At 32.6% G+C, this 17078-nt stretch overlaps 1 protein-coding gene across 1 annotated transcript in view; it reads left to right on the forward strand.

Moving 5' to 3' along the window:
• The first annotated feature begins 3266 nt into the window (after positions 1–3266).
• LOC127703043 (protein arginine N-methyltransferase 7-like) overlaps positions 3267–17078 on the forward strand; it is a 32994-nt gene continuing 19182 nt past the window's right edge. The window contains exons 1-5 of the mRNA XM_052207433.1: positions 3267–3506; positions 7049–7085; positions 10526–10675; positions 11218–11326; positions 15152–15264. Coding sequence (XP_052063393.1) covers positions 3346–3506; positions 7049–7085; positions 10526–10675; positions 11218–11326; positions 15152–15264 — 570 coding nt within the window. The 5' untranslated portion in view covers positions 3267–3345. The remainder of the gene's footprint in view (positions 3507–7048; positions 7086–10525; positions 10676–11217; positions 11327–15151; positions 15265–17078) is intronic.

Consider the following 17078-nt stretch of genomic DNA (forward strand, 5'->3'; position numbering starts at 1 on the left):
CACTAATTAGCGACAAGAGGCGTCAAAAGGCGACAAGAATCGGCAAGAAGAATAATTTAGCGCCAAGATATCTTAATATTAATCATTTAAATAAATAATTATATAAAAATGCATTAAGAGGTTTTATTTTTAATATAACTTCTTATGTAGTTAAAAATCATAAGGTAAATGCATGAATGATTGTTTGGATTTGGGGGGGGGGGGGGGGGGGGGCAATTGTTATTCTTTAATTTTGCAAAGCCGATTTTCTCTATTCTTTATTGACACTTAGGATTAGCTCCTCGCGTATGCTCTTATATTTAGAGTAATTGCCATGTTCTTTTATTTACATAATTCTGGGATTCCGTAAAAATTCATTACAAAACTGCTGCTAAATAAAATAAAATTTGAAACTTTTTAAAACAACAAAATCAGCTGTAATTAATTAACCTTTTCTATTAATTTATTGTTTTGATAGTATTTAAACTTTCTTATCGCTAAATTTGTCTTCGTGTCTCTATTTTTTTCTTCTTACCGCTATTTGTTTTCTTCTTGTCGCTTCTTGTCCCTAAGATTCTTCTAGTCGCTTGTCGGTAGTTAGTGAAATCGCAATTAAGTATTGAAGTGGACCCCCACAGATATTGATAACGCGGCGGGGGGAAAAGTGACAAATTTTAGGTGTATTGCTAATTTTTTTTCAGAGATTGAGCACCAAGCGAATAATAGCTAATTATACATGTCCAATATTGAACAAATCGTTGCACAGTCCGCCGTCCTGGACGAATCCGGGTCCCTGTTCGCCCAAAAACACGTTCGCTCCCTTTCACGTACGCACCTTTATTATTGGTATTGTGTTGCATACATTTTTAATCGTGTTTAAATAAGTGTTTTGCTATAAATGAGATTTTTTATTGTTTCCTCAAAATACAGTGACATTCTCAAAACTTAAACATGTTTCCTTATTTATTATTTTGACGAAATGAACCATGAATAAAAGATAGTCATGAAGATTAAGGCAAGATTCATTCTTCTAAGTAGATATAAGAAGATGTGGTATGAGTACCAATGAGACAACTATCCATTCAAGTCACAATTTGTAAAAGTAATCCATTATAAGTCAAAGACTTGTCTTAAAAAAAAGGCAGAAGATACCAAATCCTCATTGAGTTTACTCATACCAAGCTAACTACATCAAGTATTTACATCAAAGCTAGTTATAACAACAATCATGATTTTCAAACAACAGAACTATAATACCAAATTTGGCTTTGTAAATACCAATTAACAGCTAGTTATCATACAGAATTAACTTTTAATAATTACAATCAAATCACAAAAAAAGATAATTTATTTTTAAAAATTCCCGAATTTTTATTACAGGAAATTTCAATATTTTGATAAATACATCTATAAAACATTTACTAGTATAATTCAACCAGTATTTGAATGAAAATAGGGTGCGAACGAACCCAGGGAGCGAACGTGTATGGAAAAGTCTACCAGCTAATATTGGCGAACTGAGGAAAGCAACAATAAAAGCAAGGATATTTACTGGAACACTCAAAAAGCTCGTTTTCAAATATTAATCATGGAGCAACTTGCCCAATCTGTCAATTGGAAGATGAGGATATATCATACATTTTCTAATTAGGTGCACAGCTCTAGAAGGAATACGCAGAGAGTCACTTGGTATACTATCAAGAGATTCACCATCTGTAAAATTGGGTTAGGAAACTGGAATTCAAACACACGAGAGAACAAGTATTGTTCCGCTAATTTTGGATTGTCAACAACTGGCTCTTACCAATAATCTCCCTCAAGGTGAACTTTTTCTAAATACACTAGAGGAACAAAGCAGGGACTTATGCTATAGACTCCATCTAAAAAGAGTGGCCTGTCTAAATGATTAGTATTCAGAAGGTCAGTGTGGTCGTTCTCATCTTCGCTAGCCAAGGGTTACGATCCACTTCCCTTCTCTCCACCCTTGGCGGATTGAGATAGAATTTCGGAGACACAAGGTAATGATTTTCATTGGTTGCAGTCGAAACTCGCTGCATCCAATCAAAAAGCGCCTATAACATGATCACGTGTAAATGTAGAAAGTGTATGTAAACAATTGCCACGTGCTTATTGTGCAACACGATTTTAATACATCCCTAAACATACGACTATATTTAGTGACAATTTGAATGTTTTTAATCAACTAATAGAAGTTCTTGTGTATGTTTCTTGCACAAATGCATGAATGTCAACGTATATTTTCGTTTCCTGCTTTACCAAGTGTGTAGAATCTAGACGCTACCGTGTTTTTACCTCCAAATTGAAGAGTTCAAGTGCTACCATTGGTCAAGCGGAATAATGTATTCGGAATGGGCGTGACTTTAATCTACCGATAGATGGCACAACATTGTTATCACAAATGTTGGCTTAATCTGCCAAGGGTGGAGAGAAGGGAAGTGGATCGTAACCCTTGGCTAGCGAAGATGGGTCGTTCTGCGCTATACCTTAAATTGCTTTCTGCAATCCCATAAAATAAAATATCGTATATTTTCTTTAATCTAAAGAACTATCTTTAATGTTTCGACAGAACTAATAGGTCGTCTGTATGGGTGTTCCGCGCTAAACCTATTATATCAATCCATGTCACAGACTCTTAAAATGCTGGGAAAATCTTTGAAATATAAAACAACAAAGTTAAAATATCAGGTCAGTGTGGTTGTTCCGCGCTATACCTGTTGATGGAAATAATTGTACAGATCTACAGATATACGTTAAGCTTTAATATCCAGTAGCTCTGGGAACAGTATATCTAACGTCAATATATATATATGTTCCTGAGTAGCTGTAAAATATAACAGATAGATCAATGGCTATGCATAATTAGATCGCTAAGGAATTATATAAGCTTAAATGCATGATTTTATAACTTATAGCATTTGGTAGTGCTTATAGATGGACGTAGTAGCACCAGTAGGTAGGATATTGTATTTCTTACCTTTTAGTTCACAATTTTATTGAATGTAAAGATTTTTTACACTAAGGCATGCCCTGTAAATAGTATTTAAACTTTATCAATAACTTTTAAATTAAGACCCATATTTTAATGTACATAGAAGTTATTTTACAGTAATTTAACTGTTTATAATGTTTTTTACTAACATTTTCATTTTTACTAACATTTTTATTTAAGGTTTAACCAACCTTTACATAGTAAGGTTGGTGTACTCCAACTATTGGAGGAAGATATAGAGGAAAGAAGAAGAAGTAGGGTGCGAACGTGTATTGGGAGCGTACGGACCCGATACCGTCCGGGACATATTCCGGGTTTTACATTGTTCAAAATGTCAGCGCCCACTTCTTTCTCACATGAAGTTGTTTACCTTTTCATTTTCTCGTTTTACATGTTATCACAGATTTGAGTCACATTTAAGCATGAGCAGTTTTGTCTCCAGTATCAATCATATTAGCGGGAAGTCATCCTGGGTCATGCAAGATGAAAATTATGACTATCATCAAGAAATAGCAAGGTATACATATAATCTGGGACTATTATACTAACATGATTAACGTTAGTATAATAGTCCCAGATATAATAAAGTTTTTTATGAGTCATTTTTAAAAAATGTTGAATTTTGAAATTGCAAAATTGAATTAAAGTTTACTAATTCAAACAACCCTCTGCATAAGCAAATCAAAACAAACAGTATACTCATGGAATAACATAGTCATATATGCAATCTTGATAATTTCAATTCATACATGTTGTACAAGAATATATTGAAACATTTTTTGATTGGTGGTGCAATATTTTGTCTCTCCTGTTTACCATGTTTAATAGAAATATCGGGTTATTTAGAAAAGGTTTTGATAAAATTTTAAGCTTGTTTTTCATAGCCAATAATTAAGATGGTAAAAGATTAAAAACTTCTACATATTTTCATTCTGTGTAATGATAGATTATTTGTCAATTTTCCATGTTGTACTGAAAAATACCTCTAAAAATTGGTTTTCAAAGGTTATTAAAATAACCACCAGCTGTCACGGAATAGAAGTTCCTTCATAATATAAGTTCCAAATGGAAACAATATTCTGGAATATTATTTCCACTGGAATAAATATTACAGTAAATGTTCCTAACGGAATAAATGGTATAGAATATTTGTTCCAACAGGAACAGATATTATGACATTGTTTATAACAAATTTTCCAGTGGAACTTCTGTTAGGCGGAACAAATATACGTTGACAGTCTAAGACAGCAATTCATAATGTTCAGCACTTTTTTCTCTTTCTAGTAAACCAAAAATCAAGTAATTCCCTGGAATGTTGGTTTACTTTTGCCTTTGTTTTTTTTGTAACAAGGACGTACATTAACAATATATCACCATATTAAGTTCTATCCTGTTACCTTTTTTGTCTATCCTGTTACCGATAGCAGTATGCTAAATTGCAAAGATTAAGACGTTGTAACCTTGAAATGAGTTCAAACAACCAAACATTTCATTATGTGTAAAACTGTATGTAATTAGTCAAATATTTTCTATCCTGTTACTGTAACCCGATAGACATAACAAGATAGACAAATTTCTTCATTTATGAATGCTGTCAATAAACATGGCCACTGTTGCTAAGAATAGAACATGTTGGGAATTGCAGTTTTTATATGACTGCAAAAATGGCAGTAAAATGGTATGGCATTGTCGTCGTCAACCTCTTCAGAAGACATTTAGTTTCCAGACAATAACTTGATTTTTATATATAAGTAAGTGGATCTCTATGAAATTGTACCACAATTCAATGTTCCATACTACAAAAGGATGGTTGGGATTGATTTTTGGGGTTATTGTCCTATAAACTGTTCAGGAATAAGGGGCCAACTATGGGCCAAAATCAAGCATTTTTCTTGTTTCAGGACAATAACTTGTGTATAAGTGAATGGATCTCTATGAAATTGTACCACAAGGTTCCATACCAAAAGTGGAAGCCAGGAAGGTTGGGATTGATTTTTTGGGGTTTTGGCCCAAACCATTTAGGAATTTGGGGCCGAAAAAACACAGATTTTTTGGTTTCCGCACAATAACTTAAATTTAAGTCTATGAGTCTCTATGAAATTGTACCACAAGGTTCCATACCAAAAAAGGAAGGTCAGGATTGATTGTAGCGGTTTTACCTCTAGCCCTAACTGTTTAGGAATTATTGGCCAAAAACAATTTCATTAAAAATTTAATTCTAGGGGTTCTTTGATATGCTGAATCTAATCATGTATAGATTTTGGATATTGGACGGTAATTGGTAAATGTCCAATTTCAAATGTTTAAGTTCTTAGACAACATTCATTCTGTGTCAGAAACCTATGATGTGTCAAATATTTCATCACAATCCAAACTCAGAGCTGTATCAGGCTTGAATGTTGTGTCCATAATTGCCCCAACTGTTCAGGGTTCTACCTCTGCAGATGTAACAAGCTGTGTCCTGCGGAGCATTTTATTGGCTTATATCTCAAAAACTAATATTAAAACAAGAAGATGTGGTATGATTGCCAATGAGACAACTCTCTACAAGAGACCAAATGACACAGAAATTAACTATAGGTCACTGTACCGCCTTCAACAATGTGCAAAGCCCATATCGCATAGTCAGTTATAAAAGGCCCCAAAATGACAAATGTAAAACAATTCAAACGAGAAAACTAACGGCCTAATTTATGAACAAAATAATGAACTAAATAGAAATATGTTACACAGCAACAAACGACAACCTGTATTTACAGGCTCCTGACTTGGGACAGGCACATACAGAATGTGGCAGTGTTAAACTCGTTTGAAGGCGCCAACCCCCCTAACCTGGGACAGTGGTGTAACAAAGCCGTTAGAGAAGAACTGGCATGGTGAAAATGATAAGCAGGTCAAAGCCTATGTTGTAAAAAATTTCAGAACAATTTGACAACCCATTCTGGAGCTATTGCCCTTAAAATGTAATTTTTTAGAAAATGTCAATGTTTTTGGCTAATATCTCAAAAACATAAAATAGTAGGCACAAAATTGACATTGGTGATAGTGATAACCAGGCAAAGTAAGATCTATATCCTCTGTAAAGTAAGATCTATATCCTCTGTAAAGTAAGGTCTATATCCTCTGTAAAGTAAGGTCTATATCCTCTGTAAAGTAAGGTCTATATCCTCTGTAGAGTAAGGTCTATATCCTCTGTAATGTAAGGTCAATATCCTCTGTAAAGTAAGGTCTATACCCTCTGCAAAGTAAGGTCTATATCCTCTGCAAAGTAATGTCTATATCCTCTGTAAAGTCAGGTCTATAGCCTCTGTAAAGTCGGGTCTATATCCTCTGTAAATTAAGATCTATATCCTCTGTAAAGTAAGGTCTATATCCTCTGTAAAGTAAGGTCTATATCTTCTGTAAAGTAAGGTCTATATCCTCTGTAATGTAAGGTCTATATCCTCTGTAAAGTAAGGTTTATATCCTTTGTAAAGTAAGGTCTATATCCTCTGTAAAGTATATCCTCTGTAAAGTAAGGTCTATATCCTCTGTAAAGTAAGGTCTATATCCTCTGTAAAAGTAAGGTCTATATCCTCTGTAAAGTAAGGTCTATATCCTCTGTAAAGTAAGGTCTATATCTATCCTCTGTAAAGTAAGGTCTATATCCTCTGTAAAGTAAGGTCTATATCCTCTGTAAAGTATGACCTATATCCTCTGTAAAGTAAGGTCTATATCCTCTGTAAAGTAATGTCTTTATCATATGTAAAGTAAAGTCTATATCCACTGTAAAAGAGAGGCAAAAGATACCAAAGGGATATTCAAACTTGAAAACAAACTGAGAAGCCATGACAAAGAACGATGAAGACAACAGCAGTACACAAAACACAACATAGAAAACTAAAGACTGAGCAACAGGAACTCCACCAAAAACTGGGGGTAATCTCAGGTGCTCCGGTAATTTTCAGAAAAATATGACTATTATCTGGGGACACGGCAAACTTTGTAATTAGTCTTAGATTATCATATTCTGGTTTTAACATTTCTTTCACTTTTCTTTATGTTCTTTTACTTTTACAGGTCAGCATATGCAGATATGCTACATGATACAGAACGGGTAAGTGTCACCTCATTTTTGTTATCTACTCAACATCTACAAGTGCATGTGATATCTACTCTACATTTACCTGTACATGGGCTATTTACTCAAGATTTACCTGTACATGGGATATCTACTAGACATTTACCTGTACATGGGATATCTAACATCCACAAAACCTGTACAGATTTAACAGTTTTTCTCTTAAGGTCTAAGTATAAATTATTTCACAGAAGTGAAATTGTCACACAGAAACATAATGGATTGAGTTACATGAAGACAGATAGAATTATAGTATTTTCATGTGAAAATATTTTTACACTTTCCAAATTTAAGTGACAAAATTGATTTGAAATACTTTCATCATTTTGATGTTTTGAAAATGACGAAATGACTAGCGCTAGCAAAATCACTGCAGTATATGTGTTTTTGTTGATGGAAGTTGTAGTAGGTTTTATAAATATTGTCTTAGAATACACAATGCATTTCAAAAAAAAATTCTCTATACTTCATGTATTATTTTCAAAAATGGTTATTAAAACTCTTTTTGTCAATGAAATGTATTAAAACTTTTTGTGCCCTGTCTACAGTATAAAGGGGACATTTTGTTTTCTGGTCTGTTCATCTGTCCCTGCCTTTTCCTATCCGCCGCTCATCAGGTTAAAGTTTTTGGTTAAGGCAGTTTACAATGAAGTTGTGGTCACATCAATTTGAAACATAGTTCGCATGTTCATTTTAATGTGAGCTTTTTAAATTATATACCAAATTATGGTTTTGACCCTGATATCATAATTCACTGAATATAGAAATGTGATAGTGTGAAATTAGAACATTCTCCTTTTATTGCGAAAGTGATGAAACTTTCCCACAGAATCACTTTCTCTTGGTAAAGGTATTTAAACTTTAGTCAGTTCACTTGTCTCATTGAATAAATACAATAGCTATTGTTTTCTGTGTAGTTTATTCACTGGGACCTTTAAACTTCTAAGAGAAATCCATCACTCATTGATTAATTTACACGAAAAAAAAAATTTTCTAAGTAGATGAAAATACATGTATCAACTCACAAAACTGCATGTGAAGTTTTATTTATTCAATATCAATAATATATTTTCAATCTGTTCAATATAAACACAGATTTAATCATAAAAAGTTGATTACTGACAAAAATTTTAGCATTGTTCCTATTGAAATTTTTTTTGGGTGCAAGTAAATATGTTCATTGTTTTTTTTATGCCCCGGCCGTAGCGGTGGGGGCATTAAGTTTTACCCTTGTCCGTCTGTACATACGAACGTACGTCCGTACGTATGTCCCAAAATTGGTTTCCGTTCTCTAACTGAGTTTGCCTCAACCAAAAGTTATGAAACTTATACACAATGCTTATTACCAAAAGAAAACACAGATCAAGTTTGAATTTTGGTGGCGTCACTTTAACCGTTCTAGAGTTATGCCCTTTATAAATGGAAAAATTGCAAAATTTATAGTTTCCGTTCTCTAACTTAAGTTTGCCTCAACCAAATGTTATGAAACTAATACACAATGCTTATTACCACAAAACACAGATCAAGTTTGAATTTTGGTGGCATCACTTCAACTGTTCTAGAGTTATGCTCCTTTATAAATGGAAAAAATGCAAAATTTTTAGTTTCCGTTCTCTAACTTAAGTTTGCCTCAATCAAATGTTATGAAACTTATACACAATGCTTATTACCACAAAACTCAAATCAAGTTTGAATTTTGGTGGCGTCACTTTAACAGTTCTAGAGTTATGCCCTTTATTAATGGAAAAATTGCAAAATTTTTATTTTCTTCTAAATATCAATTAATTTTTAAAATTGGAGTTATCTTCCTTTGTCCATGATTATAGTTGAATCAACTACAATCAATGCTTTATACAATGCAATGTTTAATTTTGACTTCCACTGATCAAACACAGATCAAGTTGAATTTGGGTAGTGTCACTTTAACCATTATTGAGTTATGCCCCTTTATAAATCGAAAGATTGCAAATTTTTAGTTTCCATTCTGTAACTTAAGTTTGCCCCAACGAAACATTATGAAACCTATACACAATATTCATTACCACAAAACTAAGATCAAGTACAAATTTTTTGTTTCCGTTTTCTAACTTTAGTTTGCCTCAACCAAATGTTATGAAACTTATACACAATGCTTATTACTACATAATACAGATTAAGTACCAAATTTGGTAGCGACACTTTTACCATTCTTGAGTTATGTCCCTATATAAACATAAAAATTACTTAAGTTTGTCTCAACCAAATGTTATAAAACTTATACACAACCGTTCCAGAGTTATGCGTGTTTACAAATAGAAAAATTGCTGAATTTTTAGTTTCTGTTCTCTACTTAAGTTAGCCCTACCAAATGTTATGAGACTTACACACAATGCTTATTACAACACAACTCAGATCAAGTTCAAATTTGAGTAGCGTCAGTTTTACCTAATTCAGTTATGTCCCTTTATAACTATATGATATGCAAGCAGGGGCATCATCTGTATCCACATGTGGACACTATCCACATTAATTTACATTTTTATATGCCCGTTTACAGGACCTATTATGGTATACCGTTGTCCGTCCTTTCGTCAGTCTGTCCGTCCGTCCGTCTGTCGTCAACATGTCGGGCAATAACTCTATTTTATCTATTGACATGAGGTCCCTTTCAATGTTTTATAAATTTTAGATTTTATGTTTCCGAGTTATGGGGTTTTATTTTTTGAAAAAGGGGGATTTTCCAGTTTTCGGACAATATCTTTAAAGTGCTTTGAGCAGTTTTCATGAAACTTTGGTGACTGGTTTATATTCATCAAGATAACCTCCCTTTAGTTTTTCATATATTTCTGATATGACATTGAGAAGTTATTGAACTTTATTCTTTGAAAAAGTGACGGGTGTATCATGCGTTCATGGTGCAGCTGTTTATTAATTATATGCCAAATTACAATTTTGACCCCAATTTCATGGTTCACTGAATATTAATATATATATAAGTGCAAGCAGGGCATATTGTATGGACACTAAAAATATATTTTGCAATTTTATCCCTTTTCACTTTTATCTTCATTTTTTTTTTTCATTTAATCTGAGATGATAGTTTATTATTCTGTATTACCACGATTACTTCATCCATTTAGACAAGTGTAATGATATGATTTTATATTAAACAAGTATTACATGTTACATGTTGTATTGTGAAATGAACACTTGGAATATTATTCCAGATAGATAAATAGGTCTGATGCAGATGTATTTGTTCCTTAAGGAAAAATAATAAGTACCTGACTCATCTTGGCTATTATCAAATTATTTAAAGACAAAGATACAATTCTGAAAAATACATGTAGTTGAACTTAAGTGAAACACAATAAAAATCAATAAAAATTTACTAGTTTGAAAACAAGGTAACATATTTTGACATGTCTTATTTTCAGAACAAAAAATATTTCTTAGCTCTGGGGAAGGCTATTCAGTTGAAACGTGATAAAGGGGAAAAAGTACATGTCCTTGACATTGGAACTGGTACTGGACTTTTGTCAATGATGGCAGCTTCCTTAGGAGCAGATACAGTTACAGCATGTGAGGTAATGATTAGTAGTTTTCAAAAAGTGTAGAGGAGGGGACTGGATCATAACCCTTGGCTAGTGAAGATTGGTCATTTGCTGTTGAAAGGACACAACATTATCTGAACGAAAGAGCATTTTAAAATATGCAGAATGAATGACTAAATATAATGTGTATAAAAGAACGTTACAGATATGCAAAATAATTATCTACAAGTATCAAAGACCTTAAACTGCTAAAAATAGCATGAAATTCAAAAATACTTATACATCAAATGATTTGTTAACAATTATGGATTGAAAAAAAACTGTTAATTACATCATTTAACATTTGTATTTGAACCTTTTTATATAGTTAGCGAAAAATGGAACTGATATGTGATGGCTTTGAGTTTAACTTAAATCCCAACACTCATTGAATAAGATGTAGAAATGTTTCCTTATCAAATATTTGTAAAAATTCAATTAAATTGTGTCTTATTGATGATTAGATATATTGATATCAGCTAATGATATATATATTATTCACATATTCATTGATATTAATCTTCTGTCATTTTCAGGCATTTAAACCTATGGCTGATTGTGCTAGGAAAATAATACAACAAAATGGTTATGGAAACAAAATCAAATTGATACCAAAACGTTCCACTCATGTTTCAGTTGGCCCAGGTAGAAACTTTACTCTTATGTCATGAAAAAGATTCTCATTCACAGATTGGTAATCCTCCCCTGCTGGGTACTACCAATATTTCTGTCAGAATTTCTAAAACGAAAAATGTCAGAATTGCTTGTTAAGAGTCCACATTGAAGATGCAGATCCCTATAGTTTTCTCTAAGTTTGTCTGTCAACAATTTTTGTAAACACCCCAAAAATATAGGTAGGAGGCCAATGAAATATTACACAGATGTTGTGCAGTAGGAGGCCGATGAAATATTGCACAGATGTTGTGCATTTTTTGTTGATGTGCATATTATTTTTTTATGGAAAATTGGCGATTTGATTTTGGAAAAAAACCTAATTTTTTGTTTAAAAATTACAAATTTTGAGAAATACTGTTTGTGAACACAAAAACTCTAATTGTATAAGTAGGAACACAGGTCTGGCAATGGTCAAATTTGCCAGAAATGAAAAAAATTGAAACTTTTTTGAAAGATGTATCAGATTGGGATTTACAATGATTTAGGTACGAAATTTTTTTTTCCAAAATAATTTCGGACATTCCATTGAAATTGTGGTATTTTAATCACCATTTTGCACTAATTTTTGGGTAAAGATTGCATAAAATGCAATTAAAATCCTATGGTACTGACTTGACATCTAAATGTTCAAAGATTTATCACTACCTTTGATAGTTCAAACAGAATTTGTGCAGTGAAGTGATCATTCTTTTGATCCTATCCAGCCAATGTCTTGCAATTTATCAATGATATGTTATACTTAGATATTTAAGTTACAAGATGATGAGTATTTGAATTACCATACTTGTCAAGAAAACTTTTCTTTATTGAAAATGACATAAGTAATTCGTGGTGTATGAATCTGTTTTAAAACTAGACTCAACTACAAATGTGTTATCATGAACAAGGGAAGATAACTCCAACTCAAATTTACAATTTGCCTATGGTGGCAGAAACCAGTTATTTTACAATAAATCTTAAGAATTTCATGGATTTATGAATTAATTTTCCTGAAAAATCATTCAAGCTTATATGCAAATTTAAATAAAATTTATGGTTTCGAGTAACTCAGATGTGTGTGTGCTTGTGTGAATATATAGAAAACCTGTAAATTTGGGTGTCTGTCCAGCATGCAGATTTTTAAATTTATAAATGCATTGCAAATAAGGCAAAACATGTGATGTTCTAATACAAATATTATCCCCACCTTCAAAATCCTGCTAATGTCAGACAAGAATTTTAGGCAAATTTCAAGAGATAAATGATATTCAATGAATTTAAGCCTTGTCCACACCTATCCCAACTATCAAAATCTCAAGATATTTTTGTTTACATAAAACTGATTTTTTTCTGGTACACATAAACTGGTACCTGCCACCTATCTAATTACAATTCAATGTTTTATTTTGAATTCACAAAATTGCAAAATGAAAGCAGTCTTTACCCTTCTGTGCTCACAAGCACTTTGATTGTTTTGCAATGTTTTTCCATGATAAAACTGCCACTCAGGTATAGTTATTAAGTATGATAATCTGGAGGGCTCTCTTAATTACCCTATAGTATTAATGCCTCCCGGAGATATTGGCCAATGATAGCTTATCACTTTTTACCTATGTTCTCATGCATAAATGACAGTAGTGATCAAGCTCAGAACTTATGTTATAAAGAAATTCTGTTCCATTACAAGTTACCTTATTATCTCTGAACTTTTCAGCAAAGACAATTCGCAATTCTGATTCAAAAATTAAAACTAACTATTTAATACGCATGCATGCAAGTGTCTTTACCAGATTCTACACTTAATCTTAAGATCTGAGACTACTATAACTTATAGTAGTCTCAGCTAAGATGCAAAATGATTTCAGGTCAAATTAAATGAGAGAAGCTTTTATCAATTATAGTCAAACACTTTTACAGGTCATAAATTGAAAAATATGATTTCCTGCCATTTGATAAACGGAACGAACTCTGTATATCAATCAGAAATCACTTGTAGTTTATGATTAACTTGAAAACTTCCAGTTTTTATTTCTTTTCTCAAAATTGAAAGTAAGGTGGCCCTTTCATGAGAAATATACAGTTTTAAGTCATTAATGTCATTTCAATTTTAAACCGTTGCATTCCATAAATACTTCTGGAATGTTTTTAGGAAAATAGTAAGAAATATCATGATGTAAATGTGTTGAAAATGTCAATATACCGGTAACTTTGTTGATGCTGTTGATCTAGTATGAATTTGACAGTTTGAGAAAAAGAACCCTAACTTTCAAGTCATCTCAAAATGACAGACATTGTGTGAAAAAAATTACTGATAACCCCTTTGGGTAGGAGGCTGGTGAAATTTTATACAGTTAGATGTGCATATTATTTTTTTTCTGAAAATTGGGCCATTAATTTTGGAAAAACTTCTGCTTTTTGTAAAAAAAAAATCACAAATTTTGAGAAATTTTTGGGCAAAGTTGTCAATGAAAACTGATTTGTTGGCATAACATTCTACTCCAAATTAATTTTTGTGATTACAAGGAAAATTGATGTATAGGTATAATATGCTATTCCAAATTGATTCCCAGTGTCAAAGGACAAGGTTCGCTTATACCAAAAGTTGGCCTTGAGTTTGAATTTATAAACAAATATTAAAAGGGCCACACTTTGGTTCTTAACCCATTCAAGGCATATGGAAAATGAATAATGCACTGTTTACTTTCAGTTTTAATAATTCTAGTGTCAAATTTGATGTTAAAACCTGGTATTTGTTAAAATCATTTTGTGCTAGGATTTCAATGAAAATTTATATGTAGGTATAAGATGCTATTTCAAATTGATTCCCTATGTCAAAAATTATCCTTTAACCACCATTTTTGTCTTGTCATTGACTTAATCTCATAATGGGAACCATAGGAATTACTATCTGGTGGCAGCCAAAACTATTTGTAAAAATCTTTATATTTCAGAGGGAATATGACATGGATGCTTCATACCTTGCATGAAGATGCCTTATGCTAAGAAGTTTCCGTCTACCATATGTCCATTGGCCTTGACCTCATTTTTCATGATTGATCAACTCATTTAAAAAAAGTTTTTTTGTCATGTGAAATACTCACTTATCATGAGATATAGGATAACTATATTTGGTATATTGGATCCTTGCAAGGTACACACGTCTGCCAGACAGTGGTCACCTGACCTCGACCTCAGTTAAAAGATTATTGAGCAATGTTAAGATTTTTAGGTTTGGTCTATTTTTCAGATACTATAAGCAATAGGGCCACTATATTTGGTATATGAAACGATTGTAAGGTGTACATGTCTGACTGGCAGGTTTCATCTGACCTTGACTTGATATTCATGGTTCATTGGACAATGTTACGTTTTTGAGGTTTGGTCTATTTTTCAGATACTATAAGCAATAGGGCCACTATATTTGATTTATGAAATGATTGTAAGTTTACATGTCTGTCTACCAGGTTTTATATGACCTTGACCTCATTTGTAATCTCACAGCAATGGATTTGTGTAGGTATCATGGTTGGGAATCATTGAGTAAACAGGAATTTCTACATGATAGAAATCAGGATGGATTGACAAATCCTTTTTGAACATTTCAATATCTTGTCTAATTTGTTTTCTTGACCTAAGTTACTTATAACCAATATTTATGCAAGCACGAGTATCCCCTGGCAAGTTCTAGGAGCTGACACAAAACTGTTAAAGTTTATTGTACATTATGTAAGCGAAAATAAAAACCTCTGAGAACATATGATGCACATTTGAGACTATATGAAGTCACCATTATATCAATATACAACAATTTTTTAGATGGAGACATGTCACATCGTGCTAACATCTTGGTTACAGAAGTGTTTGACACAGAACTAATTGGAGAAGGAGCAATAGGAACATATACTCATGCACACAAAGAATTACTAGAGGTAATGGCTGGTTATTTTGGTTTTAATACTGATATGTAGTTTGTTAAAAAATAAATTGATTATTCACTTACAGTTTTTATACACTTGTCGAAGACCAAACGTATTATAGTATACCATAGTCCGTGCAATAAATGAAATTTGCTTTAACCAATTCTCATGTTATTTTAACACAACTGTTGTAGTTATGTACACTGATTGTTACTTTTGTATTTTGAGAGTTTGTATTTATATAAGATATTCTGTAGTTATTCATAGTTTTAAGTATATTTTAATGGGCAAATATCATCTCTCAGCTTTTGACGTATGTTTTTCGTCCTCCTTAAAATGTTTATTTCTAATAAATTGCATATGAAATCTGAGCAATGTTTGGTCCATACAAAAATACAAGAATGCTACCTTTTGTATAAAATTGAGAATGGAAATGGGGAATGTGTCAAAGAGACAACAACCCGACCATAGAGCAGACAACAGACGAAGGCCACCAATGGGTCTTCAATGCAGAGAGAAACTCCCGCTCCCGGAGGCGTCCTTCAGCTGGCCCCTTAACAAATATGTGTACTAGTTCAGTGATAATGGACGTCATACTAAACTCCAAATTATACACAAGAAACTAAAATTAAAAATGATACAAGACTAACAAAGGCCAGAGGCTCCTGACTTTGGACAGGCGCAAAAATGCGGCGGGTTAAACATGTTTTTTGAGATCTCAACCCTCCCCCTCAAATTTACTCTAGCTAATGTAGAAAAAACAAACGTACAACAGTACGCATAGTAAAACTTAGTTTAAGAGAAGTCAGAGTCCGATGTCAGAATAGGAAACAAAAGAAAATAAACAAAATGACAATAATACATAAATAACAACAGACTACTAACAGTTACTGACATTCTAGCTCCAGACCTCAATTAAACTGACTGAAAGATTATGTCTTCATCATATGAATATCATATAAACTACATATTTGTTCTGGGAAATACATAGGAAATTAGGAACATTGTAAATGTATGTAAACAAATGTCAATCCTAATGTCGTCATAATTTCTGCTTCTTGCTATGTCATGTCAAGTCATATAGCAAAGAAATATGAATAAAACTAATAAAGCTTGTTACTACCAAGAGAAAATAGCAAAGGTCGTCAATTTTGATGTCTGCTTTCCTCAACATTGGTATTATTCATAGTAGAATATAATTATGTTTATTAAACGTTAAGTATAATCTTGGGAACATTTGACAGAAGAAAACTAGCTCTCTTACAAATTTGAAAATATTTGGCTTTATCATTCCAGAGTTTTTGGACCTTATCCTTTTAATTTCAGGCTAATTTCACATATCCCACACAAACTCCAGTATGCCTGGATTATTTGTCAAAGCTTTACATTATTGTTGGGATTGATAAAAGGAAGTTCCCTTTCGATTTTGTAAGCCCCTCTTTTAGTCGATGGGGGCATTAAGGTTTACCCTTGTCGGTTCATATGTACTGCTGTCTGTCTGTACGTTCCTAAAATAAGTTTCCGTTCTTTAACTTTAGTTCACCTCAAAATGTTATGAAAATTTATATACAATGCTTATTACCACCAAACACAGATCAACATGGCATTTGGGTGGTACCAAACACAGATCAACATGGCATTTGGGTGGTACCAAACACAGATCAACATGGCATTTGGGTGGTACCAAACACAGATCAACATGGCATTTGGGTGGTGTCACTTACATTGTTCTTGAATTATGTCCCTTTATAAATGGAAATAATGCTGAATTTGCTGTTTTTGCGAGCAGGGCATATTGTTCTGTGGACACATATTCTTGTTAAAGT

Source organism: Mytilus californianus, unplaced genomic scaffold (genome assembly GCF_021869535.1).
Source record: "Mytilus californianus isolate M0D057914Y unplaced genomic scaffold, xbMytCali1.0.p SCAF_5, whole genome shotgun sequence".
Taxonomy (NCBI): Eukaryota; Metazoa; Mollusca; class Bivalvia; order Mytilida; family Mytilidae; genus Mytilus; species Mytilus californianus.